At 34.7% G+C, this 20413-nt stretch overlaps 1 protein-coding gene across 1 annotated transcript in view; it reads right to left on the reverse strand.

Moving 5' to 3' along the window:
* Positions 1-19271, reverse strand: part of LOC106472207 (COP9 signalosome complex subunit 3-like) — a 35400-nt gene extending 16129 nt beyond the window's left edge. The window contains exons 1-7 of the mRNA XM_013932834.2: positions 19196-19271; positions 12744-12873; positions 12102-12214; positions 11706-11755; positions 10993-11085; positions 6966-7040; positions 4477-4581 (exon numbers count right to left, since the gene is read on the reverse strand). Coding sequence (XP_013788288.2) covers positions 4477-4581; positions 6966-7040; positions 10993-11085; positions 11706-11755; positions 12102-12214; positions 12744-12873; positions 19196-19271 — 642 coding nt within the window. The remainder of the gene's footprint in view (positions 1-4476; positions 4582-6965; positions 7041-10992; positions 11086-11705; positions 11756-12101; positions 12215-12743; positions 12874-19195) is intronic.
* Positions 19272-20413: the final 1142 nt, after the last annotated feature.

A 20413-nucleotide genomic window follows, 5' to 3' on the forward strand; every position in this document is an offset into this window, starting at 1 on the left:
CTGTATGGTTAATTGCAAATCGGAGGATATAACATATTCTACACTGGCAAAGCACTACTGCCCTACTCTGAACTGAATGGTTATACCCATCTTATGTGGAACCCATCCAGCAGGGTGCCTCCATGGTTGACCACCCCAATGGCTTGAAACTGGTAAGGACTCCCACATTCCACTAGAAGGAGGGCTGAGAATGTGTTGGAGAGCCTAGAGAAATGTTATAACCAGAGCCAGTGTAATAGGTGATCACAAAACACTATTATGAAAAACAGACCATACTGATTTATTCAATACAAGGCATGGCAGGGATGGGCACCCATCCCCTTCTGCTTTAGCTATGAAGTCCATGGGTGCTACGGTCTGGGGCAGGCCAATTTATGAAGCAAATACCATGAGGTTATTCATCTTCAAGGAATTTTGTGAAACACTTTATCTCATAGGTTAGCATGCAAAGCCATGGAAACAAAAGCACTAGTCAACATGGCATACAGTGCGGATTTAGAGTCAAAGAATACCTGGTCAGGCACCACTCCCCACAGTTGCACCAGTCTGAAGTATAGCTACAGGTGGAAGGTGAAAACCTGAGGAAGCCAAAACTGTGATATGTAAATAATAGGAGATGAACATGTTAGGGTTGATCCACATGCGCAATTGTAGGATTTCCTCCAAAGGCTGACAAAGACGAGAAGCAAGCGAAAAGGTGAGGTGTGGTATTTGATGAGAGGTAACACAGAACAAAGTATGGTGGGTATGAGACAAGGAAGAATAAGCCAACTAAATCAAAGGACAAACCCAATTAGTGAGGGTAAAGGGGAGAGATCTCTGGACAAAGAGGATTGCCATGGGATAAAGAGACAAGAACCACAGAAGGAAGCCATGCAGGCAATATAACACCAAAGAGCGTGCACAGGACATAGAAGTCTATCCAGATTGGGACATGAGTAGAGATGAGAAATAGAGGGAAGGAAATAGGCAAAAAGGAGGAGTTATCCTCATAAGCTGCCAAGGTTTGGGGAAGGAACGAAGGATCCAGATAAAGGAGAAGGTAGGGTGGTAAAGTGTGCATGTAATGTCAATGGCAAACAAATCAAACCATCAACACCCACAGGCCAAAAGGAGAAAAAATACACCTTAAGGGAGAGGTGAAATAAAGAACACGGGGAAATAAGCTTGAACAGAGGTAAAGTAAGGGAATGGAGGACCACATTAATATCCCAATCTGGAAGAGTAGATCACCGAATCTGGAAGGAACGGATTAATGTGGTAAGGACAGGTGAGAGAAAAACCTACGATAACAAGAAAGACAAAAGGTATCACATAAAGCTGCCCGATAACCTGAAATCAAGGTAACTGAAGACTTCCGGTCAAAAAGCCACGTGAGAAACTCAGAAACACCAGCAACAGTAGGAGAAGCAGCAGAAAATTCCCCATCCTGGGCCCATGTGAGAAAGACCTTCCACTTTCACTGATACACTTCCATGGAGGAAGGATGGATGGATTGAGCCAAATGAAAAGCTACACAATGGGAGAAACCAGATCTTCTTGCCAAGGACCAGATAAAAGCCAGGCGTGAAGACAGAGGATGTGAAGTGCGGGATGTAGAACTGGTAACTGTGGTTGACAAAGGAGGTCATGTAATAAGGGAAGTGTTACAGGAGGGAATAATTGTAATTCGAGTAAATGATGAAACCAGGGTTGAGCTGACCAGTTGGGAGCGATCAGAAGGACCTGGCACGGATAAGGAAAATTACCCGATGAAGCAATCGAATAAGAGGATATACATATAGGAATTTGTGTGATCAATCCTAGCTGAAGGTATCTATAGCCAAAGCTTGGGGATGAGGTACCAGGAACCAAAAGAGGGGTAACTGGTGATTTAGGGCAGTGGTGAATGCAATGAGAGGATGAAGGGACCACTATATCAGGTTAATCTTATTGGGGCAAGAAAGACGATCCACTATGAGGTTGAAAGCTCCCATGACATGACACACAATAAAACAAATATGTTGCTTTTGAGCCCAATATAGGAGATCCAATTTATGAAAACAGAGGTATCTCGACCAGGTGCTGCCTTGGTGATTGATATAAGCCACCACCACCACCACCACCACTGAATTGTCGGAATGGATCATTACCAGACAATGTCTGGCAATGGGAAGAAAGTGATCCAAAGCCCAAAGAATGGCTAGTAGCTGAAGGGATGTGTCCGTAAACAGATGTAAATCCGTAAGAGGAGGAGGAAACGGGACACCTGCCGATGTTTGAGTCTTGTCCAATCACACGATGATCGTCTACAAGGGAAGGAGGAAGTGTTATGTGGGCATTCAAGAGATCCGGAGCAAGGTTCCATTAATCATGCAGAGCCCACTGAAGGGAGTGCATGTGTGCACGGCCAAGGGGGATTAGCAGTGTCTGTATCCCCAAAAGCAACAGAAAGTGAGGGAACAGACAGGGTGTTGCAAACTGACAATTCTATAGAATGAAGTCAGAGAGGAATAGGTTGGGCCTGACTGAGATGAGTGTTGAAAAAGAAACCCAAATGTACAAGCTATTAGGTAGGACACAGGAAGGACTTCTCCAATTTGATCAACCAGCCTACACGAGCAGCTTTGAGAAGAAGCTGACAAGTCTGACTCGCTAACTCCTGTTCAGAATGGGCCAGAAGTAGCTAGATGTCCACGTAAAAATGGAAATGCAGCCGTGTGGCATTAAGATGAAGAGCAAAAGCTCTCACCACCCAGCAGAAAACATAAGGAGCAGAAGCCAGCTTGATGGACAAACCAAAGATAAGGATGACATCGTTCAATGATGGGAATATGCAGATAAGCATTGGAGATATCCATCTTGGTTATCCATAGATCTGGAGAAAATACCCACTGAATAGTGAGATAGGACTCCATGGTGAAACATGGGAGATAAATCGATTTTGGCAGGACATATCGATGACAGGCCTCCCATCCCCAGTCTTTTGGGGAACAACAAACAGATGAGAGTAAAACCATGGTGAATGATGTGGAACAGGTTTAATAGCCTGGTGGGTGAGGAGGTCCTGTACTACCTCTGATTGAAGCTGGCAAGTTATGGGATCCTGAGAAGAAGGGAAGGAAACAGGTACCTAGGACAAGGGAGGTGGGGCAAGAATGGATTTTCGAGGCCCTCTGACAAAACCTGAATAACCCAAACATTGGTGATGATAAGACACCACCAATAAACGAGGGCCACAAGTCGAGCTCCCACCTGACCCGAACCCACCAGGTAGTCACCGGAAATGTTGGCAGCATATCATGCATTGTTGAGAAAAACAATGAGCTGTGGCACTGAGAGAATGAGGGACAGGTAAGGGCTGGGATGGGAAACCAGAATTGCTGCCACACTCGGCTCTGACTGAGATAAATGGGCCATCAGATGGGAAAGGGTAGATTGTTGCTGGACAGATGCCACCTGAGACTCCAAGGACTCCGGGACCATATCAAAGACAAAATGTCTTAAGAACAAAGCCATATGCAAATCCCAGAAATAAGGAGCAGGTAAACGGGTTCTAGATAAAACAGCATCACAACCTAAAAGGTCCCAACAACAGATAAACCACGTTTGTAAAGCCAGAACTTTAAAAGATGACAAACGAGCCAATGTGGAGGTAAGGAGGGAGAGGATTTCTGTGAAGAGTCTCAGACAGGAGATGGATTGTGGAAAGGTAACGCAACAGAGTCATGAGGGTAAGACTAGCGGAAGATTCGGGGCCCACCCCCAAAATGGGTAAAGCTGAACCCAAGAAAGGATATGGGAAGGCTCGGCAAATTAAGGAGGTGGAAACAGGCAATCAAAGTGCAATTGCTGCCAAACAAGAAGAGATAGTTTAGTAGAGGCACGTAGAGGGAATCACATGCATCACATGAGTGTACTAGAATTTTATGTTTACCTAGGAGCTATATTTTTAGTTCATGTTTATAGATGTGAAGCTTATGAGCTTTTTTTGGTAGTTGACATAAAGTTATTGTGCTACTTCCTTGTTTATAGTTTTTTTTTAACACTGTTTCAAGAAAATATTTTCTTCATTTTTGCTTAATTAATTATATTGCCTGATTAAAGTTCATATAAGGTCATTTGGAGGGAATTTCATTTTAGATATGGGTTACAAGTTAAAAACTCTTTGTATATTCCAGTCTATCAGGTTATTGAGTTTATGAAACATTGGTGAAAGTGTGTGTAAACAAATAATTTAAACTTGTAGTTCTATGGATCTATGTACATAACTTTAAGTCTTTATATATTTTAATTAATATACTCATTTAGTTCCAATACAGTACTTCCCTCCTCTCACAAGATTAGCTATTCTCGTTCCACACACCCCCATTGGAATCAAATGATTCAAACATGCAAATCATCATGCGTCATTTCTCCACCAGTAGGAGAATATACAAAATCATTACTTGTAACCATATTTACTCTGTAGAGAAGAAATTAATCAGCAATACTTACAATTTCAAAAAAATATAGAGCTCTTTCATAATTCTTAACAGCAGCATAGATCATTCCTCCATAGTAAAAATACAGCAGGAAATATTTAGCATCATAATAACCACCCTAAACAAGGATACAAATAAGTGTAAGTTTTGTTTTAAAAATGTGTAAAGGCAGGTAAAGATTAATGGATAACAATGTTAAAAGACTAACTGTCAAACTTTTTACATTTGGACTTGAATCCTATTAGATTACTGGATGCACTTTGCAACTACACTAATTTTTGTTCTGTTTAATAAACTTAAGAAAAATTAAATCCAATAGGTATGTTATAAAATTTACACTAGACTGCAGGTATTTTTCCTCCATTATTCTTAATTAATTCCTTATGGATTAGTTTCATTGTTTCCAACAGCTTTTGACATTTAATACTGAAGGGTGAAAAGAACATTATTTCATTAACAATTAATCTATTTTAATAATCTGATAAATCTTACAAGTTTTAATAGTAGACATATAATGAGTTATTAAACTGACCTTGACAAAGTTGTTTCATGGTTATCACCCAGAGTTTACGATATAACTTGTTATTTACTGTTAAATGTCTTTCCATTAATAACAGTCCTCAAAAATAACTACAAGATTATTTTCAAGTTTACATCAAGACATAAATCTGTTCAATGCACACATTTTACTAGTATGCATAACAATGAAGATATATAATAAGGCTCAGTAGTTATAGGATGTAGAATTTAAGTATTTATATATTATAAGCATCTGTGTGATAAAGCTTTTAAAGATCCAGGAAAATTTTATATTGTGGGAAATGTCACCAAACCATTTGAGCTTTGGTGCTGATGCATTGGTTGATGGTTGTTTTGTGTTATATACATAAGATTTAGTAGTGTATACATTAACCACTAAAAAAATGTAATGATGTATTTTGGTATCTTTCGTGTACACAAGATGTATTGAATGACACGATGCATAGAAAAATTGTTTTCTGTCCATAAAAACTCCGGGTAAAGTACGTGAATCACTGAATTAATGAACTTTAAATATTTTCTGTCAATTTGAAAAAAAAATGTCTTCTGATGGTTAACACTTTATTATGTCAATTTATCATTGAAATAAAGTGTTAAGTACAAGCTGGTAGACTGAATGTCAATTTATCATTAATCAGTCTACCAGCTTCTGGTAGACTGATCAATGATAAATTGACCTGGTAGACTGATCAATGATTGTACTTAACACTTTAAGATGATCTTCAGCTTGCCAAGCTTAGACAGAGCATTTATTTTGTTGTTCTCACTTCCATATTTGATCAAAAGAATCTGTGAAGAGCTGAGTAAGCATACATTAAAATACAAGCTGATAGACTGATGAATGATAAATTGACATAATAAAGTGTTAAGTACAAGTTGGTAGACTGATCAATGATAAATTGACATAATAATTGTTAAGTACAAGTTGGTAGACTGATCAATGATAAATTGACATAATAAGCGTTAAGTACAAGCTGATAAACTGATGAATGATAAATTGACAATGAATTTAGTAAATATCTAATTCAATTTCCTTCAATATTGTGAAACCTGTTTTATCCGATTATTGTTCAAACATTTCTAACCCTTTAAATGTAGCTACGAAAGAGTACTAACGTCTATTACTTTGTTGCTCTAGTCAATCACTGCAATTCTTGCTCTGCAATAATGCCAAATAGGTAATTCCACAAAATGTGTCTTGAAGATAAGAGTGGATTGAATTTGGAAGCACAGAAAGTTATCAAAATTTCCATCCCTTTGTTACATATTAATGACTTTCTCTGTCTTTGAGTATTTGTTTACAGGTTAGAGACCATTTTCATATCAAGGTAAGGTGTTATTGCCCTTCAGGCATCAACAGATTTCTGCAAAATTACACAAGGGCTGTCTGTGCTAGCCATCCCTAATTTAGCAGTGATAGACCAGAGGGAAGGCAGTTAGTCAACACCATCCACTGCCAACTTTTACCAATGAATAGTGGGATAAACCATCGCAATATACCCCCACCCCACCCCCACAGCTGAAAGGGCAATCATGTTCAGTGTGATGGGGATTCAAATTCGTGACCCTCAGATTGCAAATTGAGCACCCTAACCACCATACCATGCCAGGCCCCACCAATAGGTTCAAACTAAGGAATCAGTTTACACAGTTTCTACTAGATAAATATTCCATGGAAATTTTCACGATGATAAACAACTGCTTATTTTCTATATACAGCTATGACAATTTGATTTTTTAATGGTATTCATATTTCATTTTTCATCAATTAAGTGGCACATCTTTAATAATAATTATAAAAAATTCACCTTTCGGATCTATTAATTTTTATTCCTAATTAAATTCCAATCAAACATCACTACCGGTATAATGTGTGTATTTTTAAAACAGACTAACAAAACTATTTTTAGTCTCAGACATTTCCTAGTGCTATTGTACATAAAAGAAGCAATGTTTACTTACCTCCTTGCTAATATCAGTAACATCTGTATCCAAAAACTGTAGTGCTGGTTTGAAACACCTGCCTACCAGACAAAGCTAGAAAAAATATGACTAACTATAATTATATTTTAAATGGTTTCAAGACTAAAAAAAGTGGTGTTATTTGTCCACTTGCTAGTAAAAGTGTTGAATATTTGGTATAATATTTCAGTTATTGATCAGTTAAAAGTTTTGTGTAAATAAACAATCAAAGTTCATGATCAGTTCTTTTCTTTATGTTTTCACACTTGAAGATGGAGTAGTTGTGTACATATCTTTTGGTTAAGAGCTATTTTTCTTATCTTAATAGCAAGAGATTCTAGCATTCTAAAGTGAAATTCTTTCCAGGAATAAATAACACAGAAAAAAAAACTGAAGTAAGCACAACATCACACTTGTTTAGGCAATAACTGGTAATAGTACTGGTGTTGTAGGTTTTAATGTTACATTGTTCTTTTAATCAACTACACAGCCTTCTAGTTGACCCAACATATCCATAGTTGCACATCTGGAACGTGAACTCAAATACCAAAATTGAGGTATTTAATGGATGTTGTTTATCTTTATAGTTGAAAAGACCTTTTAACCTAGACAACTGAATGCTAAAATCTCTTGCCATTGAGCTAAGAAAACCAGAAGATCAGCACACTGCCACTATACCTTTCATCAATTGTGAAAATTTAAAGAAAAGAACAGAACATATACATATATGTGAGCAAAATTTAGTTAAATATCAAATTTCTTATATAACAAGTTTAAAACTCAAAAGTATATGAATACCTATAACTTTACATTCTAAGTCTAAATAAAAATTACTTATTTCCAAATAAACATAAAGGTCTTTATATAGTTGTTTCAGTAAAATATAGCAGTGTTATTTGAAAAGCCAAATCATAGAGCAGTTTCTTCTTAACTTTGAGACATTGAAAACACTGATACAACTAAACTGGGAGATGAAACATTAAACCAAATGATCAATACAATATTTTACACTGATACTTGTTAATCTAAATAACCGTATACTGTTTAAATACTGTAAAATGTACAGTATAAAATATTAAGCAGTAAACAGTAGTAAAGTTTAGTTGTTCAACTAAGTAAACTTTAATGTTTCAAAAAGTTGATCAAACGTTTTTTGTCATTTCTAAAATATTAAAATTGAGGAAACCTGTGTCAGAACATTGGTGCTGATGTTTAGATCCTTCTATACAGTAAAGTTATCTAAGTTTTGTGCCATACCCATGGGTTTTTTTTTGTGTTTCTGAATTAATTAATGTTGTCCTTTATAAATATAGCTAATATATTACTACTTTTTCAGTAATTAAAAAACAAGCATGATTATTTATTCCCTCAATACCATTAAATCACAGAAATGGCAAAATTGAAATAAACTATCTTTTGCAGAGCACTTGCTAATTTTTAAACAAAACAGTCGCTATCAGCATAAGCTAAACCTGGGTAATTGAAAGCCTGATACATACAAACTGAAATTAAATTCACATTCTTTTTTGAAATTCTATATCAAAAGCAAATTGCTAAAAATTTGTTCTCATTATTAGCAAATTTCCATAATTGACTCTTAATTATTTTTTTATTTTTTGGGGCTGGAATTAAAATAGTTCTTCTGAAAATAACTCTCAATTGCAAAAAAGTCAATAAAAATTAAAAAAAATTAAATTTACATTCCATTGCAGTGTAAATAGAAATTTTACAGATTGCTTTTAAAGATAACTGTTAAAAATGTCTGTTTTTCTAGCCAGCTTCCATATTCAATTCGGGAATTGAGTGGGTAATTACATTTCATGTGGGTTCTCAAAAAGTGTCAGTTATCCACTAAAAAAATGAAATTTAGAATTTAACCTTTTTCAGTACTTTTTCAATATCAAAATCCACTAGTTGTGCTTTTGCTCTGCGATGCACACACACACGTGGTACTAAGGCGGGAAATTCCCGATTGTCATACCATGAGGAAAAGTTTTTGTAACACTGTGGGGTAAGTCCACTTGCCGCACCAAACGGCTATAAATTTCAAGTTCGATAAATCCAATGATAGCATTCAAAGGATTAGTAACACAGTTTAACCAACTAATAGAAAATACAAAGTCAAAAGAATGACTACAAACACTTGATCGTCATGAATATTTGGATGGCCATCTGAATCTCAAATATTACATTACACATAAATATAAATATCCACTTGTTGGAATTAATGTGCCAATGATAGTTAATAATCAACATCTATTTATAATATATAATTTTGTCTATAAAATTAAAAACAAACCATATCTGAGTTTACTCTGAATGAAAAACTGAATCAAAGGCCCCAGTTTTACATAAATGAAAGAAACCCATTTTAATAAACATATTAGAATCCAGTCAGAATACTTTTTGCTGGCCAATTTTGTTATCATTCATACTAAATTAAATACAACCATCAACATACACATTTGTATTTAATGCCAGTACACCAATCACTTTTAACCCACTCGCTACGGGTCTTCCTATGGTCAGGGGTCAAAGGACATGTCATCACATTTGTAGACTTAGATTCAAAATTTTATTGATCTGCTATTTTATGAATGTATGCCATTTAGTTTGGTATCACATTGTAGATCATAATTCAAATTTTAGTATTATACATTAAAAGTTTTTTTGGTGTACAAAACTTGAAGATAGCTTTTATATGTGGAAACATATGTTAGCTGAGTTCTTGCACAGATCTTAAAATACAACATTGATAAACGGAAACATCGGCACATGTAGATACGTAGACCTTGAAAGTCGAGTTGTTCAAAACTTTAAAATAGCTTTGATAACTGGACCAATTGTTGTTTGAGATGTTGCAAAGGAAATATCTGCTGAAGCTTTTCGCCAGACACTAATCATAGCAGAACCATCTGGAAAATGATATATAGGAAATAGTACAGCTTATGAAATGAGTCAGATCAACGTAGACCGGTAAGGCAATCACTGATTGGCATGTCCTTAAGCCAATCAGGAAATATCACAGACCTACTGAAGGATGTGTAGATTGTATAGAGATGAAAGGTTGACAGACCATTTGCAATAATTTAAGGCCAGTTTTATACTATTGAATACGGTAACATGAGTGCACATGCACCGCATCATTGCAGCTTCTGTAATATTAGTTAGACACGGCTAAAAGGTCAATAAAATAAAAATAATAAATATATATAGATGTATAATGTTATGAGATTTAAGCTATTTAGATTAAACATTTGTGGTTTCTTCTTATAATTTGTAATCATTCTAGCATGAAAAAAAGTGTAATTTATATTTATTTCCTAATTTTTATGTCGGTTATGAGGTCAGTCAAGCCGACAAAACCCATACAGAAACACAATAGTGAAACTAACTGATAAAATATTACAATTTTTCTAAAAAAACGTTTCATAATTACCTAGAGGTTAGTAGGAGATTATAAAGATTTTGCATGTGAAATTTGACAATTTTCTAATGCATAAAAGTATTTTTAATTTTAAAATCAAAATTACTTTGCATGTTGGATATTCAAAATGAAAAAAAATGTATGAGCAACTCATTACTTTAAAAATCTTAGACTTAATAAAAAAAATCTGATATATTGTGTGCTAAAGCCTTGTAATGTTTACTGATAATCTGCAAAATTTTGTGAAGATACAGATACTGTATTAAAAGTAACAGTATGAAAACTATAACAAGCACAAAATGGTTACAAGGTCGGTCAGTTGGACCGAGCCCATAGTGAGAGAATTAATTAAGTCTAATAGTAACAATAGCTCTTAGTCGTTTGTGAAAAAGACTATTATCAAAGTGTTGATGTTTCTTTAAACATTATCCAGCATCTTACAAGTTAGTTTATGTCACAAGAAAAAAACAAACATGAGAAAGCTACAGTCCTAATGTTATTTCACCTTCCAAATTACTTTACATTGACAGATTGAAAATAAAATAAAATAAATGGCCTGAAGAGCAATCATATTTTGAAATGAAACATGATTAACCTTACCTGGCATAAATCTGCATGTATTGATGTCAACTGAGATGGAAACAGCTGGATTTTACTGATTGCACGACATAGTAAATCAATACCTCTCATGGGCTAGACAATTAGAGTTAAGCAATAAATTTAAGTTCTCCATAATGAATCAATTAGTTTATAGAACAAATCATCAATTTTAGAAAAATAATTTACCATATTTGTTTAGCATAAGCCACTGTAAGAAAAGAGACAAGGTCATCATGTAAAATATTACATATATTATGGATTAAATATTAAATATTATTAAAAAATAATTAATAAATTAAATATTACTAGAATAACCACATCACGTATGTGAGACTTTATCATGCATGTCAACATATTAACATTCTACAAGTTTGCTTTTCACACAAATGTTTGATTTACTGTAACTATAAATAAAGTGTGTAAGGTTACCTAAGAATAACATACATTATAGTTTTATTCAGCATGTATAAGTAAAATGCTACTCTGTGACACAAGCTGACTGTGAAGGGGAAAACAGACTGGTTCAATATGACAAATAGCAGTCAACACTAGTCTAAAAGGGACTGATCTGATCCATGTGAAATACTACTTCCTGAGGTTTCAAAATATATTTTGTATGTAATTGTAAATGAGTTTAAGCATAAATATAGGTCCATTAAAAATAAAAAGGTATATGAAAACATCCTTTCCTTAGAACTAAAGATGTAACTCACTTGTTGTCTTTCAACTAAACTCTGAGTAAACAGGTGGCACAAATCAGCAACTATAAGATTAAAAAAAAACTTGTGATAAAACAGAAATACAACATCAAGACACGAGAAGTTTGTTTCACTGTAATGATCTGGTGCTTATGAACATGTGTTTTTCCTTTACCATGTCTTACTAAAACATTTAATCAATTTTTTTAACCGCTATACTCATCCTGCAATATTGTTTACAAAAGTACCAAAAATATTTCCATCAATACTACTTTAAAACAAAATTAAAACCTAAAAGGTCACTCATATTTACGTTCATGTTGATCTACTTGTAATAGTTAGAATAATAAATAGATGGACTTCGCATATCTTACTTTGTTTATATCTAGACATAATACAATGTATACTTACAAGTATTGGGGGCATAACGCACTTGTTCACCATGGCAACTAGTCAAGAACTCTTGTACCTGAGCAAACAAAACTTCAAACTCGGGGATGGTTGGAAGGTTAAGCTTCACACATCTACAAATACAAAAAAAGGAATCATACGAAGATGCCATAAAAGTTAACATTGCCTTAAAGTGCCTACTCAACATTACTGAATACAGGTAATATTAAAAAATCTAACTAAAGTGTGAAATATTTATTCAACTTTATTAACAATTAATCAAAGACAATATACTTAATAGAATTAAGCACATTTAATTTTTTTAAAAGATAAAAAAGACACATATGTATATATTTTTTTTTGGAAAAAATGAACTCAGAAATGAGAGGAAGCTGAATTTAGAAGAAAGCAGATTATTAATAGTTTGAACTGGAATGAGAATTTACTTTTTAAAAAATTCTCTTTAGAAGAAGCTGAGATTATTTATACAATACCAAAATGTAGTATTAAGACATATAATTTTTATCTTCTTACTAGACACGTCTTATAATGACTTACATTTTGTTTTATTCATTATACTTGTTATGTACTAAAGTTATGTTTATACAAAATGAATATTACAGACAGAAACTCTTTACTGGTATTCATATTACATTAACTTACAAAATAGCAAGTATTCCCAAAGAATGTTCTTGTAGGTCGAGAGTGGCTAATACATCATCCAAATGAGCACCATTTTTTAACAGTACATCTGTACTTTTACTGATGAAATCACACAGCTGCTCAAAGTTTCCTAGTTATAGAAAAATAAAACATACCATGGTCTTGAATTAAATTTATACATCACACAAAAATATGAAATCATACAAAAACTCAGTGTGCAATACATGTTCAGATGAAAGCACCTACTAATTAAAAAAACTATTTAAAACAATGGTCTAAATTTTACTGACAAGTATCTTATAATAACATCAGCAATACTAAAATACTACACTTACTGTAAACAATTACAGGTATTTCAGTAAGCAACAGATACACTGTAGTAGTAATATTTACTCCTGCAGTTACCTGATCCCCTCAATGAGAGACTCACAGATTTAGTACATGGAAGGACAAGAGTAATAATTTATCAAAGATGGAATAAAAGAGATCTGATACAGTATAGCATCAAACAAAAATAGACAATTTATTAAGATGCAGAAGGGTGAAAGAAACAATTTGACTGTTTAATGAGGACTACTGTGTTGTTATGGGTTAAAGTTAAAATAACCGAATGGACTGTATTTAGATAAAGTGAATGAATGTTAATGAGGTTAAAATGTAAACTGAAAGCAATATAAGCATAAAATAAACAACAGAGGCATGAACATGACTTCAACAGCAAAAGTTAACTGTTTCAAAGCTCATTGAAAATGCTAAGACTGTTCTCACAATCCACATGCTTTCTGTAGCTATAAGGTAGATCCACATATACAAAGTAACGTATGATACAACTACCTCATGAATTTTTTTTTAAAGATTTTTTAAAGTTCTTGTTTGGAACATGGTAAATCTGGTCAAGGTTGTGTTCTAATTCAAACCTAGGTGATACTTTCCACAGTAGGATTTGGTCAAGGAAGTTATCTATAGTTTTAATAGTTATTTGTATAAATTGCATTTTGTTATGCTGTTGAATCATAATGTATGGGTTTGTAATGGACATACAACAGCTTTCCCATATATTAGCATTTCATAATAATGTGAGAAGGCATTCATATTCTATTGGTAAAATAGTACTCTAAATATAATCATTCAAAACAAAATGAACTAATAAACATACTCTACACCAGGTGTGTATGTGGCATATAGATTCCATATTTTGTATTTACGCAGTTGTAAATTAGAGAAGTTTAATGTGTGGAAAAATTCAGACATGACTCCAGTTAAGGCAGTCTTACTTTCCTAATAGAATAATTAGCTTTCAGGTGTGGTAGAAGCCAGAACATTGAAGTATAAAAGGAGTCTAAATGAATATAAAAACTTTTTCTTCAAAATACAATCTGGATTTATATATTCTAAGTCTCTTAAAAATATTAAACCTCAATCATGCCCTTTCTCCCCTCCAATAAAAAACACATCAAAAGATTTCAATCCAGCCCATATGATAGCCCTTTCAAACCTAGAATCATTCTTGTAGCTCTTCTCTGTGTTCTGGAGAGAACTCGTCATCCTTTCTTAAATAAGATGACCGTAATTGAACATAATGTTCCAAATGAACAAAAATCAAACTTGCATTTTACAGAGTGAAAAGATAACATGCTCTGTGACTTGTACTCAGTGTTTCTATGTATACAACCTAAAATCCTGTTTGCCATCCTTCTAGCTTTACAGACTTTGTAGTAGCTATACTCAGATCATTTTTCTATTCAACTTCACCTGCAGAGCTATAGGAGTAATTAACGTTATGATGATAAATATGCATAGGCATATACTTATTCAAAGACATATTCCAAAATATTAGCCCTAGTCACCAAACAATCCAAATTTCTATGTAAAACTTCAGCATTTTTATTACAATTTGAAATATCTATTCATTTTATATCAGAGAATTTAACCAATTTACTGTTTATTTTCTATTGACGTTACTAATGAAAGTGAAAACACCAAAGGATCTATCACATAACCCTGAGGTACACCGCTTGTAACATTAATCCACTGTGATTTCATTTCATTTATAATAACCTTCTGCTTTCTATTACCCAACTATCCCTCAGTTCTTTTAATTAGGTTATCTCATGCACCCGTAAAGCTAACATTTTCCTTATCTGCACCACAGAGCTATTACTTCACATGCATCACCATGTAATTCCCTGCACAACCCTTGGACAAAGCTCTCACCCCTACACATGTTTCAATACATATTGCACCAGTTTATCATGTAACCATCACTAGACTATAGACTTCCACCAACAGAAGGACAACACAACTTGCATGCATGATAATCTGCATGAGCACTAGCACATGAACATATTCTCATTTTTAAAGTGGGGTGGGAGGGGAGTATCTATTTCAAGTACATTTTCAGGTAAGAAAAATGTTAACTCACTTCTCTGCACCACAAAGATCTAGAATTCAACATTGATAATGATAAGGGGCTGGTGCAAAGAAATTACAAAGGTGAGCTCCTTTCTGGAAGCAGTGTCAGAAAAGTTAAGCTTGTGGAATGTGACATCTACAAAGCAGAAGGATAGCCTAGTGAAGCAGCATTCAGTGGGAGATCACAACTATCTCAAGCAAAAAATACTCTTTGTCCAGTAGAAGTGATACAGCAAAAGATATTTTCAAAAGAATCTGTTACTGGGTGATAACGTGCCACTAAGGTAGGCAAAATGGCAATTTGTTCAACCATCCATTATCTCTCAGGCAGACAGTTCAGCATGAGTATATACTGTGGCTAAGATGGTAAGTTAGGCCAAATCAGATACTGGGAATAGCATCCCAAACGTGTGTCCCAAAGTGAGCCCAAGACCCATGTGGCTGAATCTAATCACAGGGAATAGCTTGGTTCATAATGTAATGGAGTGCCCTGAACTACACTACCAGTTAACAACCCAGCATTTTCTCCTAAATAAGGCGTGCACATATTCGTTCTTATTTCAGTGGGATTTCACCACCCAATGAGGAACTATCCATATCAACTTCCCCACTAGAATACATATAGGGAAGGGAGTTTACATGGGTGAGAACACCAGAGAGGAGTGTGGACCATTGTCATCAGGAGCAGTAAGTTGAAATTAGGTTCCATGCTGTAAAATGAGTTACACCTACTAAAGACAGCAGGTGCAAGCCATGTGTGCTGTTGGTTTTGTATCCCAAGTGCAGAATGGCATGGACGACATAATATATATTGAAATTTTTGAAGCAGTCTCACAGAAAATCCCATCTCAACAGTGACCACTGGGTAGGAATGCATGGAATTAACACTTTATGTATTTTCTCGATTTCAGATTCTGGATAACTATTCCTTGTTAGGCAACACTCCAGATATATTTGTACAGTTAGAACAAGGTAGTTGTGAGACCTGAAAGAGAAAGGAGAAAAATAAACTCACCAACAGAGCCACAGGGAAGAGTGGAGAATAGCAACTGGAGGGAAACAAAAGCCAGAGTAGGTCAAAACTTCCTGTAGCATAAGTAATGGGACACTAATGTGTTGGGGTTATCCACTTCCCCACCTGCAAGATTACATACAGGGGATGTCAATGGCTACAGGAAAGAGAAGCCATGAGATGACAAGTATGATTGAAGGATACATGGAAAGAAGAAATGGGTCATCACCCATAGAAAAAAAATTATACAGAAGGAGCACACAACCCAATTGGGCAAAGTGGAAGGAGATAAGTGACTAGAAGATGGGGGATCCCACAGCAAGAAAAGACACTGGCAAAGGTTCAAAAAAGCAGAAGTATGAATGAGATAACACTAGCTGTGTCAGAATGACTATGCAGGAAAGAGAACAAGTAGAAAAAAACATCCAAACACTCTCCCAAGCCCCTCAAACTCTGTGGCATTCAGGGAAGAAGATGAATTTGTCTCTGTGGTAAATAATGCATGAGGAAGCCAAGGTACAATTGAAAGACAGTTCCCAAAAGAGAAAAGGGGAAGAAATATGTCCACAGCATATAAAAGGAAGTTGAACCACACCAGATAGAGAACATCCTCAACCAGAGCTGTAGAGTCTGGGATTGGATACCAAATGATGGAAGAGAGGAGTGGAAGGGAAGTGGAAAGGCAGTGATGGGAAGATGCCCATAATGGGAGCAAATCCACTGAAAAACCAAAAAATGGAAAAATCACTCATGAGGAAGGGTCCAGGTCTAGATGAGATAGTCAATCTGCCACCATGGCCTGACAATTAAATACCTGAGAGATCAACAACTGAATGTGGTGGTCATGGGCCCCCGAAAAAAGAAAGTCCAGAGCCAGAAAAACAGAAGTCCTGGAAGAGAGTACTCTTCTGTTGGGGGTAAGGAAGAAATAATAGAGGAAGTACGTGAATAGATCATGATAAGAAAACCAGACAGATAAGATAGAAGGTAATGACAAGCCTGCAGATTATCCACAAGCTTGAAGACATAGAGACAGATGCCAGAAATGGATCAAGTGTCCAAAACTGCACCACACCAGAACAGATGCAGTGGAAAGGCATGGCCATAGTATTGATTGTTCATCAAGCATAAAGCCAACATGAGCCTGGAAACCCACATGTGTAAGTAGACTGAATTACAAGCTTTGGAGGGCTCCAAACAGATACAAGTCTGGGTAAAAATTGGGGGGGGGGAGAAATGTCCAGGGTTGTGTGGGATTGCATGAGTCACCACGACTGCAAGAGGTGAAATATATATATATATATATCTGGAGATACCTATATTAACAGGCCAAAAACCACTGATTGGGACATGTAGGAACACATTCAAGAGGAATGGGGGACTCAAGAAAAACATCCTCAAAAAATTTCATGCAGAAAATGAGGGGAGACATAAGAACCCTGGTATGAAAAACTCCATGTCACAAAGACAAAGAAATAGACTAAATCTGCCACACAAATAAAGTGAGAGAGACCCACAAGTAAATGAAATACCAAGTTAAGTTTAAATGAAGAACTGAACCAGCTACCCTAAACAAGACAACTCCAGAACGAGAAGGGAGGTCACAACAAAGGAAGCCACATTGGAAGGGGCAAAAGAGATCAAATTTCAATAGATTAGTGGAACAAAAAGTCTCAAGAATATGACCCCAGAGTAAAACCCCACTGAATCCAATGAAAAAGATTGGGCCATAGCCAATTCAAAGGGAAGGGGTGAGAACCTAATGTTTGATTATTGTGGACAAACCAAAAGAAGCAAAAGGCAGGCAGACAAATCGAGATGTGGAAAAAGTGTCTGAGACACTAAATTGGGTCATACACCACCTGGGAGAGTATCCATTATAAAGTGAGAAAGCTTGCCCATCAGGAACTGAACAAAGACAGAAGTTGGGCAAAGTATGATGGACTAATATCTGACAGAAAACCTCCTATACTCACAACAGTGATAAAAAAACAGAAATATAACTCCAGAGTAGGATTTAGGCCTTGTGCTTTAAGACTTTAAGAACATGTGACTTGACAATAATGTAATGCAGAAACATGAGTAGAACATGTTACACAGAAACAAGAATCTAGAAAAAAACTGATATTGGAACTATTTATAAAATGCTAACATATATTTTGATATGGTTATCCGAAATGAATGTATTATCTAAACTGGGGAATATAACAAAATATAATTTAAAATATAATGCTGTAAATACATCAGTGTAAACATAATGTTGTAAATAAAATATTCTAATGGATAAATGTAATTTCTTTTCTAACAATGCTAAAGAGTAATTTAAAGTTTTATTTTACAAATTTACTCTGGGCTTTAACATTTTCAGAAGTTAAATATGTAATGAAACTAAGGAGAGTGATTAACATACTACTTCTTCATAGTTTGTTACAAAACAAAAATGTAAAATAATTATGCTACTTTAAGTTTAAGGAATACATAATACAATTAAAACTAATTATAGAGTATACAACAATAACAAGACTAACATAAATTTGTTAGAAACATAGGCTTCCACGGGTAGAATAATTTGCAGCTGAAATAAAAATATAAATTTACTTAAGTAACAAATCAAAAATAAAGTAGCTTTGTACGAAAGGGGTGAACTGACCACCAACAATGTGATTGGGCTAAGTTTAAAATGGATGTGGCAGTCGGGTTTTGGAACGGCCAAAACAAACAAGATAAATATACTAAAATATTTAAATGTAGTTGTAAGCATAACACAAAACATAAAAACACCTAACATACAAGTATGGAAGAAAACGAAACAAATTCGCATGTATGATCAATTTATGAAACACAGCACAAATTAAGCCATAATATTAATACAACCATTTCAGTTTCACTGTTTCAGTCGCGAATACGATGTTTGAACCATGCCTTTTCTACTACATTGGAGAAGTAAAACTGTGAAATCAGGCCCACATTTTTTGTCTAGAAAAATATATATAAGATGTGAATAGAATTAATGATGAAATATGCTTACCTTGAGAAGAAAGGTTTCTTACATTTACTACAAACTGTTCTAAAGGAGTCGCCATTTTTAAACTTTGGAGCGACATCTAACCGTATTATATGTTTAAATATACGATACCTATGATTATAATATTTACCCTTTATTGTCACGCAATAATATACAAGTAGAAAAAATAACTTTTCTCCACTACTCCTTTCGTATCTTACTAATTAGTATCATAAAATAGCTAAAATAAAATCACTGTAAAAACACATTGTTGAAATAGAAACAGCTTTATTTTATCAAGCAACTCTTCAATCAATTGCTCTTCGTCAGGTTTAATACGAAAATAATATCATTTTGTTGTGTTAGTCTTCCAACGTTGTGTGGATTTCAATTCTTCGTAAAACAATGAGGCTGTCGTAAGCTGAATGTTCCATTGACTTGTTTAATATCAACTAATTGGCTTATATTTGTTGTCAGGAGAGGAAATCCACTTTAAACAAGAGTCCAGAGTCTTTGAGTGGATTGTTTATTATTATTAATTTTTTTTATACATAAACAATCCACTCAAAAGCTGTACCTCTGGATTTTTATTTTAATTGGCTCATAGTTTTTGACGTACTTTTTAATTAAACTAAATATTGTTCTATCGAAGAATATTTATTGTTTCAAAGATAATAATAAGATATGTCTGTGTAACCTTAAAACCACCTTGAAGTTAAACGAGTTGTGTTAAAACACCAGTTGAAAGAAAACAGTTTTAACTACATTTCGAACAAGCGTTCATTATCAGATGATTTACGTATGATATAAGCCTGTGGTTCCATAAGATACAGCGATGATTCCTAGAGCAATTGGAACTATTTTTTCAAATGATAAGACTATCTAGTGAAGGTATTTGCTCTAAACGTATTAATAAACTTGTTTTCTTCCTTCTATTTTTTTCTGTTTTGTTTTCTGAGCACACTTTCTTCGCCCTCCAATATTTCTTACCTTCTTTTCAAAAACGCATTTTACGGCAACGCAGGTCACGTGACGCTGGTAACACGTCATTGACTTCTAGAAATATCCTGTTCTTTCATGAATGCTCTAGCGTTTACTAGATATGCGTTAGTCTAGTATATATAAGACGGTCACAACGTGACGGAACAATGTGTGTGTTACGTCTCCGTTTGTTAATTGATTTTCCGTAAATTTGTTCCGACGAAACTTTAGCGACACAAGTCCTTTCTTAAATAAAACTAG

This window comes from Limulus polyphemus, unplaced genomic scaffold (assembly GCF_000517525.1).
Source record: "Limulus polyphemus unplaced genomic scaffold, Limulus_polyphemus-2.1.2 Scaffold5159, whole genome shotgun sequence".
NCBI lineage: Eukaryota > Metazoa > Arthropoda > Merostomata > Xiphosura > Limulidae > Limulus > Limulus polyphemus.